The 17,170-nt window shown below is 42.0% G+C and overlaps 2 protein-coding genes across 5 annotated transcripts in view; one reads left to right on the forward strand and one right to left on the reverse strand.

The window, feature by feature from the left end:
- Window positions 1-2,650, reverse strand: part of SLC25A47 (solute carrier family 25 member 47) — a 25,314-nt gene extending 22,664 nt beyond the window's left edge. For all 4 annotated transcript variants that reach the window (XM_072038297.1, XM_072038298.1, XM_072038299.1 and 1 more), the window contains exon 1: window positions 2,006-2,650. The gene's annotated coding sequence lies outside the window, so the exon portion shown is untranslated. The remainder of the gene's footprint in view (window positions 1-2,005) is intronic.
- SLC25A29 (solute carrier family 25 member 29) lies at window positions 1,489-10,247 on the forward strand. The gene is made up of 4 exons (XM_027457767.3): window positions 1,489-1,638; window positions 2,659-2,702; window positions 7,447-7,530; window positions 8,147-10,247. Exons 1-4 carry the CDS (start codon window positions 1,605-1,607, stop codon window positions 8,888-8,890), a joined length of 906 nt encoding a protein of 301 aa, XP_027313568.1. The 5' UTR covers window positions 1,489-1,604; the 3' UTR covers window positions 8,891-10,247.
- The last annotated feature ends 6,923 nt before the right edge of the window (window positions 10,248-17,170 follow it).

A 17,170-nucleotide genomic window follows, 5' to 3' on the forward strand; every position in this document is an offset into this window, starting at 1 on the left:
TGGGATGTAGAATCCTGTGAGATACAGCAGGGCTGGGGGGCTCCCAAAGCCACCAGAGATGCAGCCAGCAGGCAGGGCCAGCCTGCTTACAGGCTCTCTGGCAACAGCTGCTCAGCCCCAAATGGGACAGGTAAGGGAATCCACCAGGGAATCCAAAGTGTCTGGGAGCTGCCTGGGTGTTTGGTTTGATTCGACAGTGTCTAGGGATGGGAAGGAACCCAGCTGAGTGTCCTGAAGGTTGCAAGAAGGCATGGGGAAGGTCAGGGATTCACCAAATGGTTTGCATGTCCATCTTATCTGCCTGTTAGCTGTAAAGATGATCCAAGAGCTGCTAAATTTGCGACTGGTTCTTAGGACTTGGTCTGTACTGATAGTTTCAGATCTAGTCAGCAGCATTCTTGTCTTCGTTGTTATTTTTTTCTTGCTTTCTTTGCACAGAAGGTAAAAGATGGCTTCATTATTATAAGGTATTCCATTGCAAATATTTTTTTGTCATTGTAGTGAGCTGCTACAAGTGGAAAAAGACAACTGTACAATGGAAAACAATGGGAAGAAAAAAAAAAAAAGAGAGAGAGAGAGAAAAAAAAAATCAGGCTCTTTTCAATCTGCTTCTGGAATTTATTCCCTAAAAGCTGACTTTGCACGCCTGAAGAGCTCGTGTTACTCTAAACAGAGCTCGAGTATTCCCCTCATTGTTCGAGGCCACTGGTATTGCCCTTCCTCAGCCCATTGCCTGCAGAAATAACACGAGGCTCAAAGGGAGCGCCCTGCTGGGGCTGTCAACAGCTCGCTCGTCCCCTGGGAAGCCTCTGGCATCGGGCACCTCGATCCAAGGCAAGGTTTGCCAGTGGGAAAGTCGAGTTAATGCACAAATGGGAGAAGGCTGCGGGAGGGGAGAATCGGGTAAACATTAGGGTTGGAAGAGAGCTCCAAGATCATCTGGTTCAACCATCCCCCTGTTATCAATGTCACCCACTGAAATGTGTCTCAAAGCACCAGGTCCGACCTTTCCTTGAACACCCCCAGGGACGGTGACCCCACCACCTCTCTGGGCTACCTGACTACTCTTTTTGGGAAGAAACGTCTCCCCAAAAACCTCGGTGAGTCCAGGCGTGCGGGAGCCACATCCCAGCGTGCGGCGCACTGGGGCTGAGATGCTGTGCAGGGAGGATGCTCCCCAGCCTCCCATTTCGATTTCTCCCCTAACCTCGGGTTCGGAGCAGGTTAAATCCTCCGGATTCAGAGGGGATGAGCTTGGAGGCGAGGGGAGGGGAAGGGAAAGGGCGCTGAGCGCCCTTCCGCGGGTCCTCCCCCCCCCCCTTTTTCCTTTCCCTTCCCCTCCCCTCGCCCCATCCCTGTCCCGCCCTTTGCCCGGAGCCTCCCCAGCCCGGCCTCCAGTGGCTGAGGACGGCGGGGGGGAGTTGTCCTCCTGCCCGCCCCCTCGGAGGCGAGGCCCCGGCGCTAGAAAGAGCGGGCGGCGCGGCGGGCGGCGGCAGTGCGCGGAGCGGCAGCGCGCAAGGGCCGGGCCCCGCCGGGGGGGGGGGAGGGGGTGGAAAAATTAAAAAAAAAAAAATTATACATATATTTATAGGAGGGTGCTGAGCATGGCTCTGGATTTCCTCGCGGGATGCGTCGGCGGTGAGGCTAAAAATAATAAATGATACGGATATAAAATTAAAGGATGGGGGGGGAAAGGAAAGGGGGAGGGGTGTTTTGAGAGCTGGGAGGGGGGGAATGATAAATGTTGTGCCCCTCGCCAAGCCGGGTTTGGGCACGGGGAGGGAGGGGAAGAAGCGCCAGTGGCTTCCTGCAGCGAGGGGGGGCGGCAGCGAGCGCTGGGGGGGGCTCCGGGAGCTGCCCCCCCGCGGGCCGTGGTGCAGGGGAGGATGGTGGAGGCATCGCGGGGCTCACCCTGCTGGCCCCCCTGCTTGTGGCTTCCCCTCCTTCCCCCCTTCCTATTTTTAGCGGCTGGGAAATCGCGTGTTGGATGGGGGGAGCCACGTACCGCGTTTGCTCGGTTGGTCGCGGTGCTCCCCTGGCACAGGGATTTTTTTTTGTCTGCTCAGCACAGGTCTCCCTGTGGCCTCGCTGTCAGCGGTCAGCAGCGGGTTGGACTTCTTCTGGTTTGGGCTCACAGCAGCGTGGAGCTAGCAGAGCCCTTGCTTTGGCTGGTAGCTGTGTTTTCCTGGCTGATAGGCCTGCATGTAGCTTCCAAAAATCCCTTCGGTGCTATAGGAAGGCAAAGACGGCCCTACTGCAGGTGCCACTGTCCCATCTGGAAAGGCAGCGGGCAGAGAGCCGGCTATTTCTTCCTTCTTTAGAGGTGCTTCCGGGTTTTCTATGCTTCCCCAGAGCCGGGTGTTGATGAAATAATTCGCTTTTGGGGCAGTCTGCAGTTTCTACCCCTTGCACTTGCCTTAGGCTGAGGCCAGGACCCGCTGCCGAGCATCCCGTGTGACGTGGCGCTCCCCATAGTCGCACAGCTCGGTCCCTGCCTCGAGCTCCCAAGCTTGCCAGAAGCATAAAAGCATTTGGTACTGGTGTGAGGGAGCACACCGTAGGTGTCCTGCCTCCTGGCCTGCCCACCACGCCGTGTGCTGCTATCCCAGCAGGGAGCCGGGACTGCTGGTCACAACCACGCCCTCTGCTTTGTTTCAGGTGCTGCCGGAGTGCTTGTTGGACACCCCTTCGACACCGTCAAGGTGGGTTGATGACAAAATATTTTTGTCTCTAAGTAGGAAACTTGATGTTTTTCCAAGGAGCCGGGGAGGAAAAAAAAAAAAAATCCCCAGATGTTGTAGCAGCATAAATCTGTGATTGAAAGCTTGGAGCAAGCCTCTGGAGCTATGGTTCATAGACTTGTAGCCTCCAGCCCTTCAGAAGCGAGCAGATTCCCTGTATGTATGATTCAGCCCTGTAACATGACCAAACGTTGGCCCAAACCACAAGTTCGTCAGTGCAGTAACATCATGGCATTTGAAAACAGGATCTTGCATTTAACTTCATTTTATTCAAAGCTTGCTTTTCTGCAGCCCTTCACCACTAACTGATAGAACCGCCTCTACCCGCACTTGTAACTCCAGCCTACTTTGTCACTAGGTGGAGAGCTTTGTTTCGTTTCCCCCGAAGCTCTGCTGCTTACTCCTCAGGCATTAATTTGCTACACTAGCCAGTAGGTGTAAGTGGGCAAAAATCCACAGCATGATGCTTGTCTGGGGCCTTTTTTTTTTCCCTTTAGGTATTGCATATGTATCTCTGAGGTGTTGTAATATACGTATTCTGTAACTTCCCAAGTTAAAATCAATTCTCTGTTAACTGCATGCACTATGCATACTAAGGGTAGCTAAGGCCTGCTCAAATATATGATTTTTGGAGGATTTAAAACCTCCTGAAGCCCTTCAGCCAGGATTCCCAGGGGCCCAAGCCCATTTTTCAGAGCAGGATGATGACTAAAGTCGCTTTTTGGCAGCCTTATCTAAAGTCTCTGACTGGAAGAATAGACCAAGGGATGCCAGTATGCTCACTGCTAAGCTAACAGCAGATCACTTGACTGCAGCACACAGCATGCCACCCGCCGTGGCTATATTTGGAATGCCTCTACCTTACTGAATTTAGCTGTGCAAAGGGCTGATAGTATTACAGGGGTCATCACCATGTTATGTCTCCTAGCCACGTGGGTGAATCGATGCAGAAAGAACAGATTTTCCTAGCAAGTGGATTTTAGTCCTTGCTAGTCAAGTGCAAGCTGCTCAAATCGTTAAAGACTATATGTATGTTTCTGAGAATATTTGACTGTTAAGTAACTGGGTTGGATTAGAGTAAATATTTTCAGGAATGGTGTTACCCAGACTTGCATACTTTTTTTTCTGGTGGTACAGGGACAGCTGTCTCCTCTCCCCCCATCCTGGCCAGTTTTACATGCTTAACTTTCGGTGATGGGTCACTTCACTAAAGCCAGCAAAACTGCTAAAACATTATGCTCAGGCTAAAGTTAAGCGTGTGTGGGGTTCTTTGTTTTTAAAGTGGAACAGCTTATACTGCATGAAACTAAACATTTAAATGACTGCAAAACTGGGGCTCCCATGCTAGTTCTGGCAGATGTATTAATGCAAAATGGATGTGTTGGCTTAAGACAAAGCATCTTGCTGTACAGTAGAGCAAAGCAGTTTGTTTCCAGATGACTTTAACCCTTTTTATGAAATCCAGTGTGGAACGCTGCTTTCATACCACTAGAAAGGATAAAGTTATCTACCCTTTGTTAGAGAAAACACTAATGTTTGTGTTGTTAGCTGGTGTAATCACCCCGTATGTGGGAAAACTAACAATATAACCATTTATTTTTATTTTTTTAAAAAGGAAAGAAAAAATGCATAACTTGTTGTATATGTATATGTGTTAATTAACTCTATTTATAGTACTGCAGTGTTTAAAGGGCTAGTTGGTCATCCCCTTAGACTTTAAATTTTTAATCTAACTGAACAGTGGGAAAGCTTCTTAGATAAGCCAGAATTTTACTTCCACCCTGACTTTTAAGCTTTTTTTTTTTGCCAGTGATCATGTTCCACAAGGGGGAGGGGGCTGGTGGGACATGCAGAGAGAGCTGGAGCCTGCAGGTCAGGCTGAGAAGCCCGCCAGCGAGCTGATCTCAGAGCTGGCAAACTTCTTATCCCTGGTTTGTTGATGTGATGTATAAAATTGCTTTTTTGCTTTTAACTGCCTTTACTTTCTGAGCTAGGGGCTGTCTTCATTAACAGCAAAAGTGTTACTTTGTTGTAGATGAGAGATAAGCCTCATCACGGGAGAGTTACCTAGTAAGTATAGCCCAGGTGAACACTTCTGTTTCTCTCAGTCTTAATTTATTCCAAAATGTAATAGTTCAAATAAAGCTCTGAAAGACTTATGAAGCTTTTTTTTCCTTTTTAGTTTTAAAGTGATGTGTCCCTCTTCTACAACTATGACATGGAGGGAGCGGGGTTTAAATATCCCTTTAAAAATGAAAATAAAAATGTAAAGTCTTATTCTGAACCCTCTTTCTGGTATGCATTTCTCACTGTATGCACTTCCACACACAGTGGCTGTAAAACTGAATTTCAGGCAAACTGTTGTTGAGGTCTTATCCACAACATGTCCTTGGAAGAAACTTCCATTGCTCAAACAACTCTATTTCACACATCATTAATTGTTTGGACTGTTAGAAGGGTTTTTTTGTTTGCCTTTTTTTTTTTTTTTTTTTTTTTTTTAGTCTTGAGTACCTCTGTGCAAGTTTTTAGCAATGTGAAATTACAGTATGTTACTATTGTACTTAAACACTCAGTAACAGTGGTTTCAAATAAGACAGACAAAATGAAAGAACACAATGATTGTTGGCAAATTAATAGAATAGACAGTTAACCTTTGTGATTGATTCATTCATATATGTATACTCACTAAATTAAAACTTGTTGAAGTTAGAATTAAAACACAAAGTTTCATACACATTCATTGTCTCATCTGGCAGTCTGTAACTATGGTGCCAGTTTGCACCCTAATGTGGTCATTATTGTTTAAAGCAAAGAGCTGCTTTTTATTCTTAGGCCTGATGTGTCAGTACTTAACTTTCTGAATATTTAATTCTACAACATTACAGTTGGTCAATATTTCATGTATCATTTACATAAAGATAGTAGAAGCTCTATGCCAATAGGAAACTCAACCTATATACAGACTATCTATGATAATTCTAAGCTGTTAAAGATAACTGCACACAAAAGTAAAAAGGTTCCTAAGCTGTAATTATTTCAACGTTTATACATTTGAAAGTCCCTCGATTTTACAGCTGGGGTTTGAAATAAAGCAATAAATTAAATTGAAATTAGCAATAAAACCATAAATGGAGTAAGACCTACATTTTGTGCAGTTCTGACTTGTTAAGGTGTATAACTTTGCTTATGGGTCTGCTTCTTGAGCAGTTTTTAAAAAATCCACTACATCCTCCCCCATGACTTTGAATAAAAAAAAGGATTTATTTTACTTGAATTCTACTCTAAGCTTACTCTCAATTTCAATTCTAAGATGTTTTAAAACCTTTTCAATCTTGGCAGACCCAAGGTGATCCAGCCTTAGAGTATGGCTAACATAAACTAATGTGCATGCTAAAAAGACACTAAAAACAAAAGTTTAGATTTACAAAACATGAAATGACATTGTAGTAATGTCAAAAATGCTGACACTATTTTTTCCCTTGAAGAAAGCTAACCTTAATAGGGACTTCTGATAAACCACATCCCCAGATTGTTTCTAGACCCACATCATCTTATTTCATTGTGGTGGTGTTGGTTCTGTTATTATTTTAGGCAAAGAGGGATAAAAAAGAATTTGAAGTCAGGAATCCTTTACAGAGACCTAATAATCCCTTCTTTTGTTCAAAATAAGAATCTTGAACTTTTTTTTGCCCTGGAGTTGCAGCAGCAGTAAATGGTTGATAAGTATCTTCTCAGGAATATTGCAGCCCTCCAAGCTGGAGATGAAAGGCAGATATCTAACTTCACCACTCCAGCGAAACCAGCTTACTGAGTTGATTGCAGTGCAGAGTTTTGGATGTACGAAGTAACTTTGAGCCTTTCTGTTTATTGAAGTGTGCTTAAGGCAAATTAGCAGGAAAACCTGAATTGGACTTTCACATTAAAGGTTAAAAAAACACCTCGAAAATGTGACTGTCTCCTAATGTCATCAGAAACAGTAGCATCATCTCTCCAGCAGGCCATTCCATGTCAGTTTCAGGAAAGTTAGCTTACTACAAACATTAAAGGCTTGAAACAGCCACACCCTTGCAAATTGTTTGCTTTCAGCAAGTTAAAAAAACAGACTTAAGATTTAAAGGGAGGAGTGACTTTTTATTATTTTCCTTAAGCAACTGTAAGATATCTTAAGTCTCTTCCCATCTAACCTCAGAAAAAAAAATCTGATCTCAGTGAAGGGCCCCAAGCCCAGTAGCCAGAAACACTAGATGTGTTGTTGTTGAAAGTTTCCAGCCTTTTAAATAATCCCTATTTCATGCTTGACTTGTAAATAATTTATTATAAAATGCTATCAGGTTTGTACAGATATTCCTTAGTGTGGACAGAAATATTCTTGGCAGCTAAAGAAAGCACTTGTTGTAGTCACTATGGGAAAATCTGAAATTCTAGAAAACAGTGTACCCTGTTGTATTTCCAGATACCAGTTTTCTAATTTTCACAATAAATTAATAACCCTTCTCCCTTCAATTTTTTTTTGCCCCTTGCCCCTCCCCAAATAATTGTAAACACTTACAGAATGTTTTTAAATGATTTTGCCACATATGGTATTCCAGTGTCCAGCCTTTGCTCTTGCATATACATTTCTATAGCAAATCTCCATACAAGTCACTAGTTTACCAGTTATGGTGCTCTTGCCATACACATCAGTATCTCATACAACTTTTTATAGGTTCGCCTACAAGTTCAAAATGTAGAGAAACCTCTCTACCGTGGGACCTTCCATTGCTTTCAGTCCATCATAAAGCAAGAATCTGTAAGTATGAAGTTAATGCTTTGTGTATTTTGAAATTTCATATGTATTTTGTATGAGAAGGGAAGGAAAGCTGCTCAAAAAACCTACAAATATCATAGATCAAGAGAAGAGCATACTCTGAACCTCACATGACCACAGTGCAGATACTTTAGTCTTAACTAAATAAAAATTAAAAGCACATAACTTTTCCATCAGCATTTTCAGGCTTGGTAACTTAAGTTTAGAAGTTCACCAGATAGTAAGTTGGAAGTTTAAATTTAACTTTAACATTGAAAAGTTAACTTTTAAATAACTATATATTTGAATAGCTAATTTCCTGAGAATGCAAGCAATGAGAAAAGAAAATGGTGTGGACTTTTTTGTGGGCTTTTTTTTTTTTTTTTAAAGCTTTAAGACCATAACTAAAAGGTTAACTTTGACATTTGTACCACTAAAAAACATTTAGTTGTTTGTGTCCTAGGCAGTGATGTACAAAGCAAGATTAGACTGATCTTCTGGCACTGTTGGGAAGTTAGAGCACAAGTAAGAGCCAGAAAGGACATTTTCTGCACAGTTTCAGGAGGCTGTCAACACTACTGTTAAAAAGTTTGTTTGTTTTTTTTCCTTCTTCCATCAGGCTTTTGGACTTTATAAAGGTATTGGGTCACCAATGATGGGACTTACCTTCATTAATGCCCTTGTGTTTGGTGTACAAGGAAATACCCTTCGTGCCCTTGGCAAAGACACTCCTCTGAACCAATTCCTCGCGGGGTCAGCAGCAGGGGCTATTCAGTGCATCATCTGCTGCCCCATGGAGTTGGCAAAGACAAGAATGCAGCTACAAGGAACAGGTGAATACAAACTAAAAACGAAGAACTATAAAAATTCTCTGGATTGTTTGATCAAAATCTATCGAAAGGAAGGGCTGAGGGGCATCAACAGGGGCATGGTCTCCACATTAATAAGAGAGACTCCAAGCTTTGGCTTTTACTTCTTGACCTATGACTGCATGACCAGGTATTTAGGCTGTGAAGCTGAAGACAGTTACGTTATTCCCAAACTGCTGTTTTCTGGAGGGATGTCAGGGATCGTGTCCTGGCTCTCCACCTACCCTGTGGATGTGATCAAGTCCCGGCTCCAGGCGGACGGCGTCGGGGGCGTTACACAGTACAACGGGATCCTAGACTGTGTCAGGAAGAGCTACCACGAAGAAGGCTGGAGGGTCTTTACAAGAGGCCTTACTTCTACGCTTCTCCGTGCTTTTCCTGTCAATGCAGCTACTTTTGCTACTGTCACTGTGTTCCTAATGTACATGAGGTCGGAAGATGACCTTCGGGAATGTGAACCAGGTCCGGTAATCCAGCAGCCTTCCAGTCTGTGAGCACCACCTGTTTGTTCTTGACCCAAAGCCCAGCTGGTTTTTAACTGTAAACAGTCGATCCGCACAAGTAGTGTAAATGTATGCTACCTGTATAAAGAATTCCTAAATGTGTTAAATTAGGATTTCATCTCATTACTTGTACAAACAGCATCCAGCCTTACCAAGGACTTAATATCCTGTAGTAGCCAAGTAAGACGGGGACCTGCCTTTGGAAAGTACTGTACAGTTGTGGCTCCAGAAGAGGATCTGGAGAATCTCGTAGTACCAGGAATCAGGTTTTCTTCCACCCATGTTCTGAATGACTGAGTTGAATTGAATGCAGAAATGTCTGCAGAAAAGAAACGCTTCTTGTTTGTAACAGGAGTAAGTACAGGCCTCCAATGTGAGGTAGGGGGAAGGAGGAGGAAGTTAAGTGTTGGAGGCATTTTGCAGGTAACCCTGAACTGTTTAAGACATGGACTAGCATTCAGCTAGCCCTGTTGTGTTTTACTTTTCCTCTGCTTTTAAGTGTCAGTTTTGTTTAGTAGCATCATTGTTCATACTGGTTTGCTAAAGAAATAATTTGCTTCTAAGCCACTCCCTTGCCTTTCAGCTTTGAATAAATATCTTAAGCACAAAGTTAGCATTTGCACTTATATGCAGATGTGCCTTTACATTTCAAGGCTAGTAAGGATTTAGGGAAACTCAAAGCTATCCAGATCAATATTATCAGCCTTCACCTCTACTTCTTGTTTGGCAGGTGCACAGAGCACATTGCCTAGTTTCAGACCAAGCAGACTTTGTTCTTTAAGTTAATGCAACTTTGTGCCACTTCACCCAACCTGCAACCTAGCCGCCAGTGATGTACAGAAGTCAAAAGTCCTACCTGTGTTGTTGCGCAAAGTGTTTGTGGGTGTAATGTTAGCTTAGCAGCTTGAAGTACTGTGGAAATACATACACCTGTAGACCTGGAGGTTTCCTACCTTTCCAGAAAATAGGGGTGCGTCTGTAATGGCTGGTGTTCGATACACTTGCATTATGCATTTAAAGAATACTGATGTCTATGTATTTAGTTACAGTGCTACTGGAAAGAAGACTGAAAAGGGTTTTGTAGATTTTCCTTGTTACATGAATCCGCTGTGATTTCTTTTGTAGCAGTCTGTTCAAGAGGGATTGCTTTAGAGCTATGAACAGCTATTTAGCATTTGAAGCAGAACTACACATATTTGGCACAAATAGCCAGGAGAGAGGAGTGCATGCGGGTTGAAAAATGTTCTAAAAACGTATCAAGCTAGGTCAGTAAGTACAGCTTCTTACACTTTCAGATGGGACACGTGCAATATGTGTTTAATTTAAATGGATTTTTTTTCTAAAGAAACCTTATTTCATAGCATTTTGCACTGTAACAAAATATGCTGGAGAAACCTGTAAAACTGGTATGTCTTTTTATACCTTGAAGGTATGTTGGGTGTTTTAGTGCCTACTTGCACTGAGATTCAAATTGAATGTTAAACCTGTCTACTAAGCTGCACATGCACAACTCACAGCAAAGACCATTTACACCTTTGTACAGAAGTCTGGAATGATTGTATATAAAATTGAGGGAATAAATTTGTAAAAAAAAAAAAAAAAAAGTTGATGTCAGTTCTTTAACCTCTTATGTTTTATTCAGACATTTATTTGTTTTAAATCTAGCTGTCAAAAGGGTGGGTTTTCTGGCTTTTGCCTGAAGAAATGTGTTCTCCATCTGCCTTTCATGCACCCCGGGAAGGAAAGCATCCTGCTCTGGCTTGGAGCACATCAGGTGGCTGAAGCAAAGATGGAAAATTGCCTCACCTGGCTTCTTCGAAATGATCTTTTCAGCGAGTACCTCACTTGAAGCTGACAGAGCTACAAATAGAACAGCCCTGCCTTTAGAGCAGGCAGGGCATTTGGACCCATCACACTGCATTTATTTGGTCTAAGCACAGTTGAACAGCACCAAGGCTACACAACTGCTGCAGGCAAGGCTAGGGTCCCTGCACATTCATAGCTGTCAAGTACCAGGTCTGAATCAGGTGTGGTTTTGTTTCTAGCTCTTCAACATTTCCATGTTCATTTAGGTTTTCAGGGAATTTTACTTTCATTCTGCTCTACTGTAGATCTGTCCTATTTAATGGGCATGTACTGCACTTGGAGTTTTTCCCCTTACTGAGGTAAGGGCAAGGTCCCAGCAGCATTGTTCTTTATTTTTGACTTGCTCTACCCAGCCTGCAGCAGATGGAGCAATTAGCCCACAAAAACCATCAATACTGGAGGCAAGGAAAAAAAAAAACCATGCAGGAAAGCAGGATGTGGTTACAACCTATTAAAAAAAAAAAAAATCATTGCTAATAGGAAGTTATATCAGGGACTGGCTCCCTCATTGGTCTTTTCATATAAATGAAAGAAACCCTGTCAAAGCATCAGAAAAGGGAAAGGCCACCCCTTCCCCAGCTAGTCCTGATGAGGTTCTAGTTAAGCACATTGTGTTCTCTCAGCAGGAGCAACAGCTTTGAACTGTGGAACAGAAACAAATACTTGGAATAAGCAACGAAGTGTCTTCAGAAAGACAGCCCCTAGAAGGCAGTCAACTCATTAAATCAAAAAGGCTAAACAGCATTTTACTCACAGTATTCACTAAAGCATTCTTTACAGAAATTCATCCATATGGAACTTGAAGGAAATAATCAGAAGCAGGCACTGGAGATTACTGATACTGCGTGATGAACAAGTTTTAAGGAGAGGGTAGAAGCCAGCTTTCAACCTAGTCTGATGTCAGCTGCTTGAGATCTGTGCTATTTCAAATATTTAAATCAAGCTAGAAATAGCTTCGGCCTTTTTAAACGCAGTTCAGTTCCTTCCTACCAGAAGTTTGACACATCGGCCCATTTAACCAAGTCAGAACTGTTTTCTGCCTCCCCAGACACTCCCACAAGCATCGTGGCACTGGGTGGGAGAAGCTCCTCAAGAACAGAAGGGAATAGGAAGGTAAAACTCAGTGAAAGGTAACCTACCACCAAGTCCTAAAGCTTTACTCTTATGATCCACCCCATAGCAGGGTGGGTTATACAAGTCTTCTAACTTAGAGCCACAAATAGGTCAGTATAGCAAATCTGAGCTAAAATTCCACCCTTGTGTCTGTCACCATAGAATTTGTATTTTTATTTGTCCTCTATACCTTGACTTTCTTTTCATCCATTAAGCATCTTGCTACTTTTTCAAGTGAACTATAAAAAAATAAAGTGATATGAAAATGTGTACATTGCAGATACAGGACAGGTAGCATATTGGGAAAATCATTAAGACCTAAATAGGAAAATTGACCTTGCAGAGAATGGAAGTGTTTGTTCTGTGAAATTAAGCATATTTACTATCACGCTGGAAAATACGTGTTAACAGCTGTTGTTATAGCCAGAGTTTTGATATGTACTTAGTTAAAGAACAACTTAAAGCCTAGAAGCTTGCCAAATATCATTAAATTAGCAGAAAGTGCAATTAAACCTCTTTCCTACCAGAGAAGGAGCCATGGAAAATAGAAACTTGCTGAAGGCAACATGCCATACCAAGCACTGTAATCATGGGGAGAGATGAAGGATATAAAGGACCATCTGACTCTGGGAAGCACAGAACATGGGGAAGGAAGCACAGATCACAGATTCTTGCTGGGTAAAACATAGTGGAAATAGGCTTTGAAATCCTGAGTGAGATGACTGCTTGTTTCCATGCTCAGTGTGCAGGATGTTATACATGTTCATGGGCACTGGAGGAGTAAAGCAGAAGAAAATAAGCTATTTTCATCCTTCTGGTGCAACGATTTCACAGTCTGTATCACTGCTGTCCTCACTGATTATAAAAAATAACTTGCAACTAATAGCAAGCAAAAAAAAAAAAAAAGATTAAAAGAGATCAACATAATATGCATGAGAACACAAATGATATGCAGTAAAAGCTATGTCTACTTCTGGGTTACCAGTTTTCACTGATTTGACCTAGAATGTGATCTTAAGCTCCACATTTCGATCAACAAGAACTAAAAGCAAGCAAGGCAAGGTTTGTTGTGAAAAATAATAGCATATAAAAATTCAGAAGAGGAAGAAGTGTTGCTAGAGTGATTTCGCTTGGCTGGACTGAAGTTGGCATGAAAATTAGCTGAAAAACAGAGCTCCTGTCCTGCCAGAAGGTCAGAAATACCAAGTTTGGCTGTGAGATAAAGGAAAGGCTGGCCTAAAGCACTCACCTCACTGAGCACACTCCACACAACACGCTTGCGTTCAATAGCTGCACCTGGCTCTGAGGAAAGCCTGGCGAAGCTGGCTGGCAGCAGGCAGCTGCTATCAGGCCAGGTAGGCCACAGCCTACTTCTGGGTAGCCCCTGAGGGTAAGTTTGGCTAGGGATGACCCAACACACTGTCCCAGGAGGACACAATGCACAGTGTCACCCCCTCACCCCCAAACACACCAGGATTTGCTCCGGTTCTCCCATGAAGGTTATAAGGTGTTTCTCTCCACGGGGAAAGCTGGCATGCAAGACCCTCATCCTCCCAAAAGGTCCCCTTCTGAGAGAAGCTCTGTTGTATTTTCACCTAAGGATGAATCTACAACACGTCGTTTTCCAAACGGGCTAGGAATAAAATTCAAGTTTAGTAACTTCAAGGAGCTAAGTAAAAGTAACTCTTACCCCGATTTTCTCCAGGCAGAAGTTCCTCTTGTTTTCCCTGCCTGCTCAGAAAGGAGGGACTATGCAGTTTCAGTGTACACTCTTGGGGAGTGGGGAAACAAAACAAAACAAAACATACCCAGAAACAGATGCACTTCCCATAGGCATTGAGTGTGTTAGTTCAAAGCCTAATGCTCTTTGGACTAATGTTACAAAACTTCTTATCCCTAACCTATGCAAGAAAGAAAACAAACAAAAACCCCAACACAAAACAACAATAAACAAACACAAAAGAGCTCACATGACAAAAAACTAAAAACCTGCCACAGAATTATTCCTTACAATGCTGTTCCACACAGCAGTTTTTTGTAAGTCTTTTCAACCTATGGGAGCCGTTGGATTCATGTAAATCCACTGGAGCTTCAAAGCACTGGGTACCTCGCTATGGGATTAACATTACTGATAATTAGTTACACCTTTGCCATATGTGGGGGCCTTCAGCTCCATTAATATTGACAGGGAAAAAAAAACACAACACATTAATCTAGTCTCACACCCTTAAACTGAGATGCAAGAAATTTTGAGACGCTTTAAAGAAAACAAAGGTATTTCAGTGAGTCTTGGTTCTTAACCAGAATTCATGTCCAGAGGCCAAATCTTCTGCTTTGCTGGAAAAAAGAAATGTGTTTTAACACAAGCTGCCTGATGCCCCCTGCATGAGGCAGGCACTAATTTTGCAAGCCAAATTTGCTATTGGCAACACTAGCGAGGTCTCTAGCGAGCATCTTGCAGCTCTGAAGGACAGCTGACTTTATGAGCCATTAAATCATTCCATAACAGCAGTAAAACAGGGTTTTCTTACTCTCCTGCACTAGTGTGTGGGGAACTTACTTTGACACTGTTACATTCAAGACACCCTACACACAATTTTGCTCACAGATTCTGTGATTCACAGGGGCACCCTGACACTGCTTTGTCTGCTGGTACGATCTCACAATTGACAGCCCTCTCTTGGCAAACTGTTATTCAGGAGTATCTATACAGACTAAAATAAAGCATCAACATAGATGCTACTTTCAAGCCAATTAGAGAGAAACTACATTTAAACCCATGAGAACACTTAATACAGAAGTGGCAGCAAGAGAACCACCCAGAAGTCCTGCAAGGACTCCAGGGGCTCTCTGCCTCTTCCCTGCCCGTCCAAAATCAGTATTTCTACAGAATTTCAGGTTTGCTGCTGAAGGGTTTCCGAATTACACAGGAACCTGGTGAGAACAGCAGTTCACAAGAGGAACCTTACGTCCACATCTGAATACACAATGGTATCCAACCAGCAGCCAATCTTAGTTTTTCTGTCAAAAGTAAAATAAGACTTCAGAGGAAAAAAAAAAAAAAAAAACAAAAAAACAAACACAACTGGAGTTGTCTAAACAACAATTACTATAAGTAAATTTACTTATTTGCCTAAAGTAGCAGAAAATACATAATTTTGCTTAAGGGGAAGTCAGGACCTGAAAAAAAAGAATAATCAAAAAGCACTTCTGAACTGCTGAATCTAAACTGCTGTGCTTTTTCCAAAAGAAAATGTAATGTTCTAGATTACTTCCACAAAAATAGATTAAAAAAATTCAAGCAAAACTGCCTTAATAATACAGTATTGTGAATATACATGAAGTTGCCTAAACTGACGCAATTTAGGCAAAAAGAAAGAAACTAAGGGACCAGAGATTAAATTATTACGTTACCTTACAAAATGAAGCTAGTAGCCATCCAGGTGGCATTGAAGCATCACCTTAAAGCCTTTTCCACTACTGGCCTTTTTCAACTTGACACTAGATCCATTCATAGATCAAAACAAATACTGAATCTCCTGACAATTCAAGCACATATATTCCTCCATTAAATTTTGAACCTTTTCGGATCACTGCTTTTAGTGTTCTGCAGCAGGGTCTCACAGTGTCCCTCAAGTCACTCACATTCTTTCACCCTAGGACTGCAGAAACAGGCTGACAGAAGAAGTTATTTAATTTTCCTAACTAGGAAAGTGTTACTTTTTAACTATTCCATTTACACAACTATGAATAATTGTATTTGACGCAAATCCACATTTCTGTTTCTGCCTGCAAATCTTACTCCCTACTTTCAATTAAAAATCCAACACAAATTCTTAAGCTTTCAAAAGACTTGTTGATTTCTCCACAGCATTAAGCAATATAGAAATAATTCTGCAGTCACTAAAAAGTCAAAGCTTAATGCTGACACAAACCATTGTTTGCTTCCCTTGTCCTCTCAAGCCATCATAAGGCAGGCTTAAGAGAGGTATACTACGGCTGAAAAGCTTTTCATTTCTTCCAAAGTATTACCATTGTAGAACAACTGGATCAACCAACATCAGTAGCAGCTACCCCTCAATTCATGACTAGCAACTGTGACAAAAATGCTGGTTTTTCTTAATTTCTTCAAAGCACTGAAGAACCACATTTCCAATAATGCTATTCATCACATGCTATCCTCGAGTCTGGTCATCTTAATTTATTAGAAAGATTAATTGGTTCCAGCCTTTTCAAGGCATACACTGATAGTCTCTTCTGTGAGCATCTTAGGGCAACTGATGACTAAGTGGTAATATCTTTCATTGCCCCAGTCACTCCACTTCATCTAGCCCTTTGTAGCTTTTTAAAGCTTCAGTAATTTTGCCAATTAACTAATGCTTCTTTTCCTAAATCCCTGGTAGATGAAAAAGCCAAGAGAAAGGAATTGTTTGCCTTTAAAACTACATTATTGCTGACAACCTATGTTGTTTGGAAACATGTTTGGATATAGCTTTTTTGATTAACAATTTGTGGCCATAAGAAATAAATAATGTGTTAGACTGTACATTCAACAATGAACTTTTTGGTCCAAAGCGTCAAGTGCAAGTGCAGCCACAGAGAATAATAAAGAAGATACCAGTTCTGTTTGAAACACTAAAGTGAATAAATTCTTAACAAAGCTGTACCTGGGCTCTTCCTACTCTTTTCAAGTAGTGTATCTAGAAATAATGGGCATTTCAGTTCAGTTTGCCTTGCATTTAAAGCAGGCACTACTGTTACAGGCAGAACATAAACATAGGCACTGCTCAAAAAGCCCATAGTCAGTTCTATGTTTGGTCAAGTCCAAAGATACACAGCCACAGAAACTTATGTGCAAGCAAAGTTACAGAACCTTCTTCCATTTCATCTGCAAGATAAACGCATAAGGTAACATGAAATGTGAAGTCACAGAAGCATCTTAGCAGGCACGATGAATCTTTTCTAAAATCTTTTACCAGTTTTAAAACTAGGCTGCATTTCCCCCAGCCCTCAAGATTTTCTATGCCTTACCTGAGCGTGCTCACAAATTCATGGTTTAAAGCAGGAACATGCAGATAACAGGCTGGCAATTGTGGTTTCAGAGTCAACTCTGTTGCTATTAACTCTGTTGCTATTGTCAAAGCTTGTTTTCTTCACCAAAAATGCCTAAGGAAAACTCTGGAATCAACTAAGCATGAAGTTTTAAGAACAAGATGTGCCAATTATATTTGAAAAGCACAAATAACTGACAGAAGCTGCTCATCACAAGTATTTATCCAACCCCAGTAAGGA

This window comes from Anas platyrhynchos, chromosome 5 (genome assembly GCF_047663525.1).
Source record: "Anas platyrhynchos isolate ZD024472 breed Pekin duck chromosome 5, IASCAAS_PekinDuck_T2T, whole genome shotgun sequence".
Taxonomy (NCBI): Eukaryota; Metazoa; Chordata; class Aves; order Anseriformes; family Anatidae; genus Anas; species Anas platyrhynchos.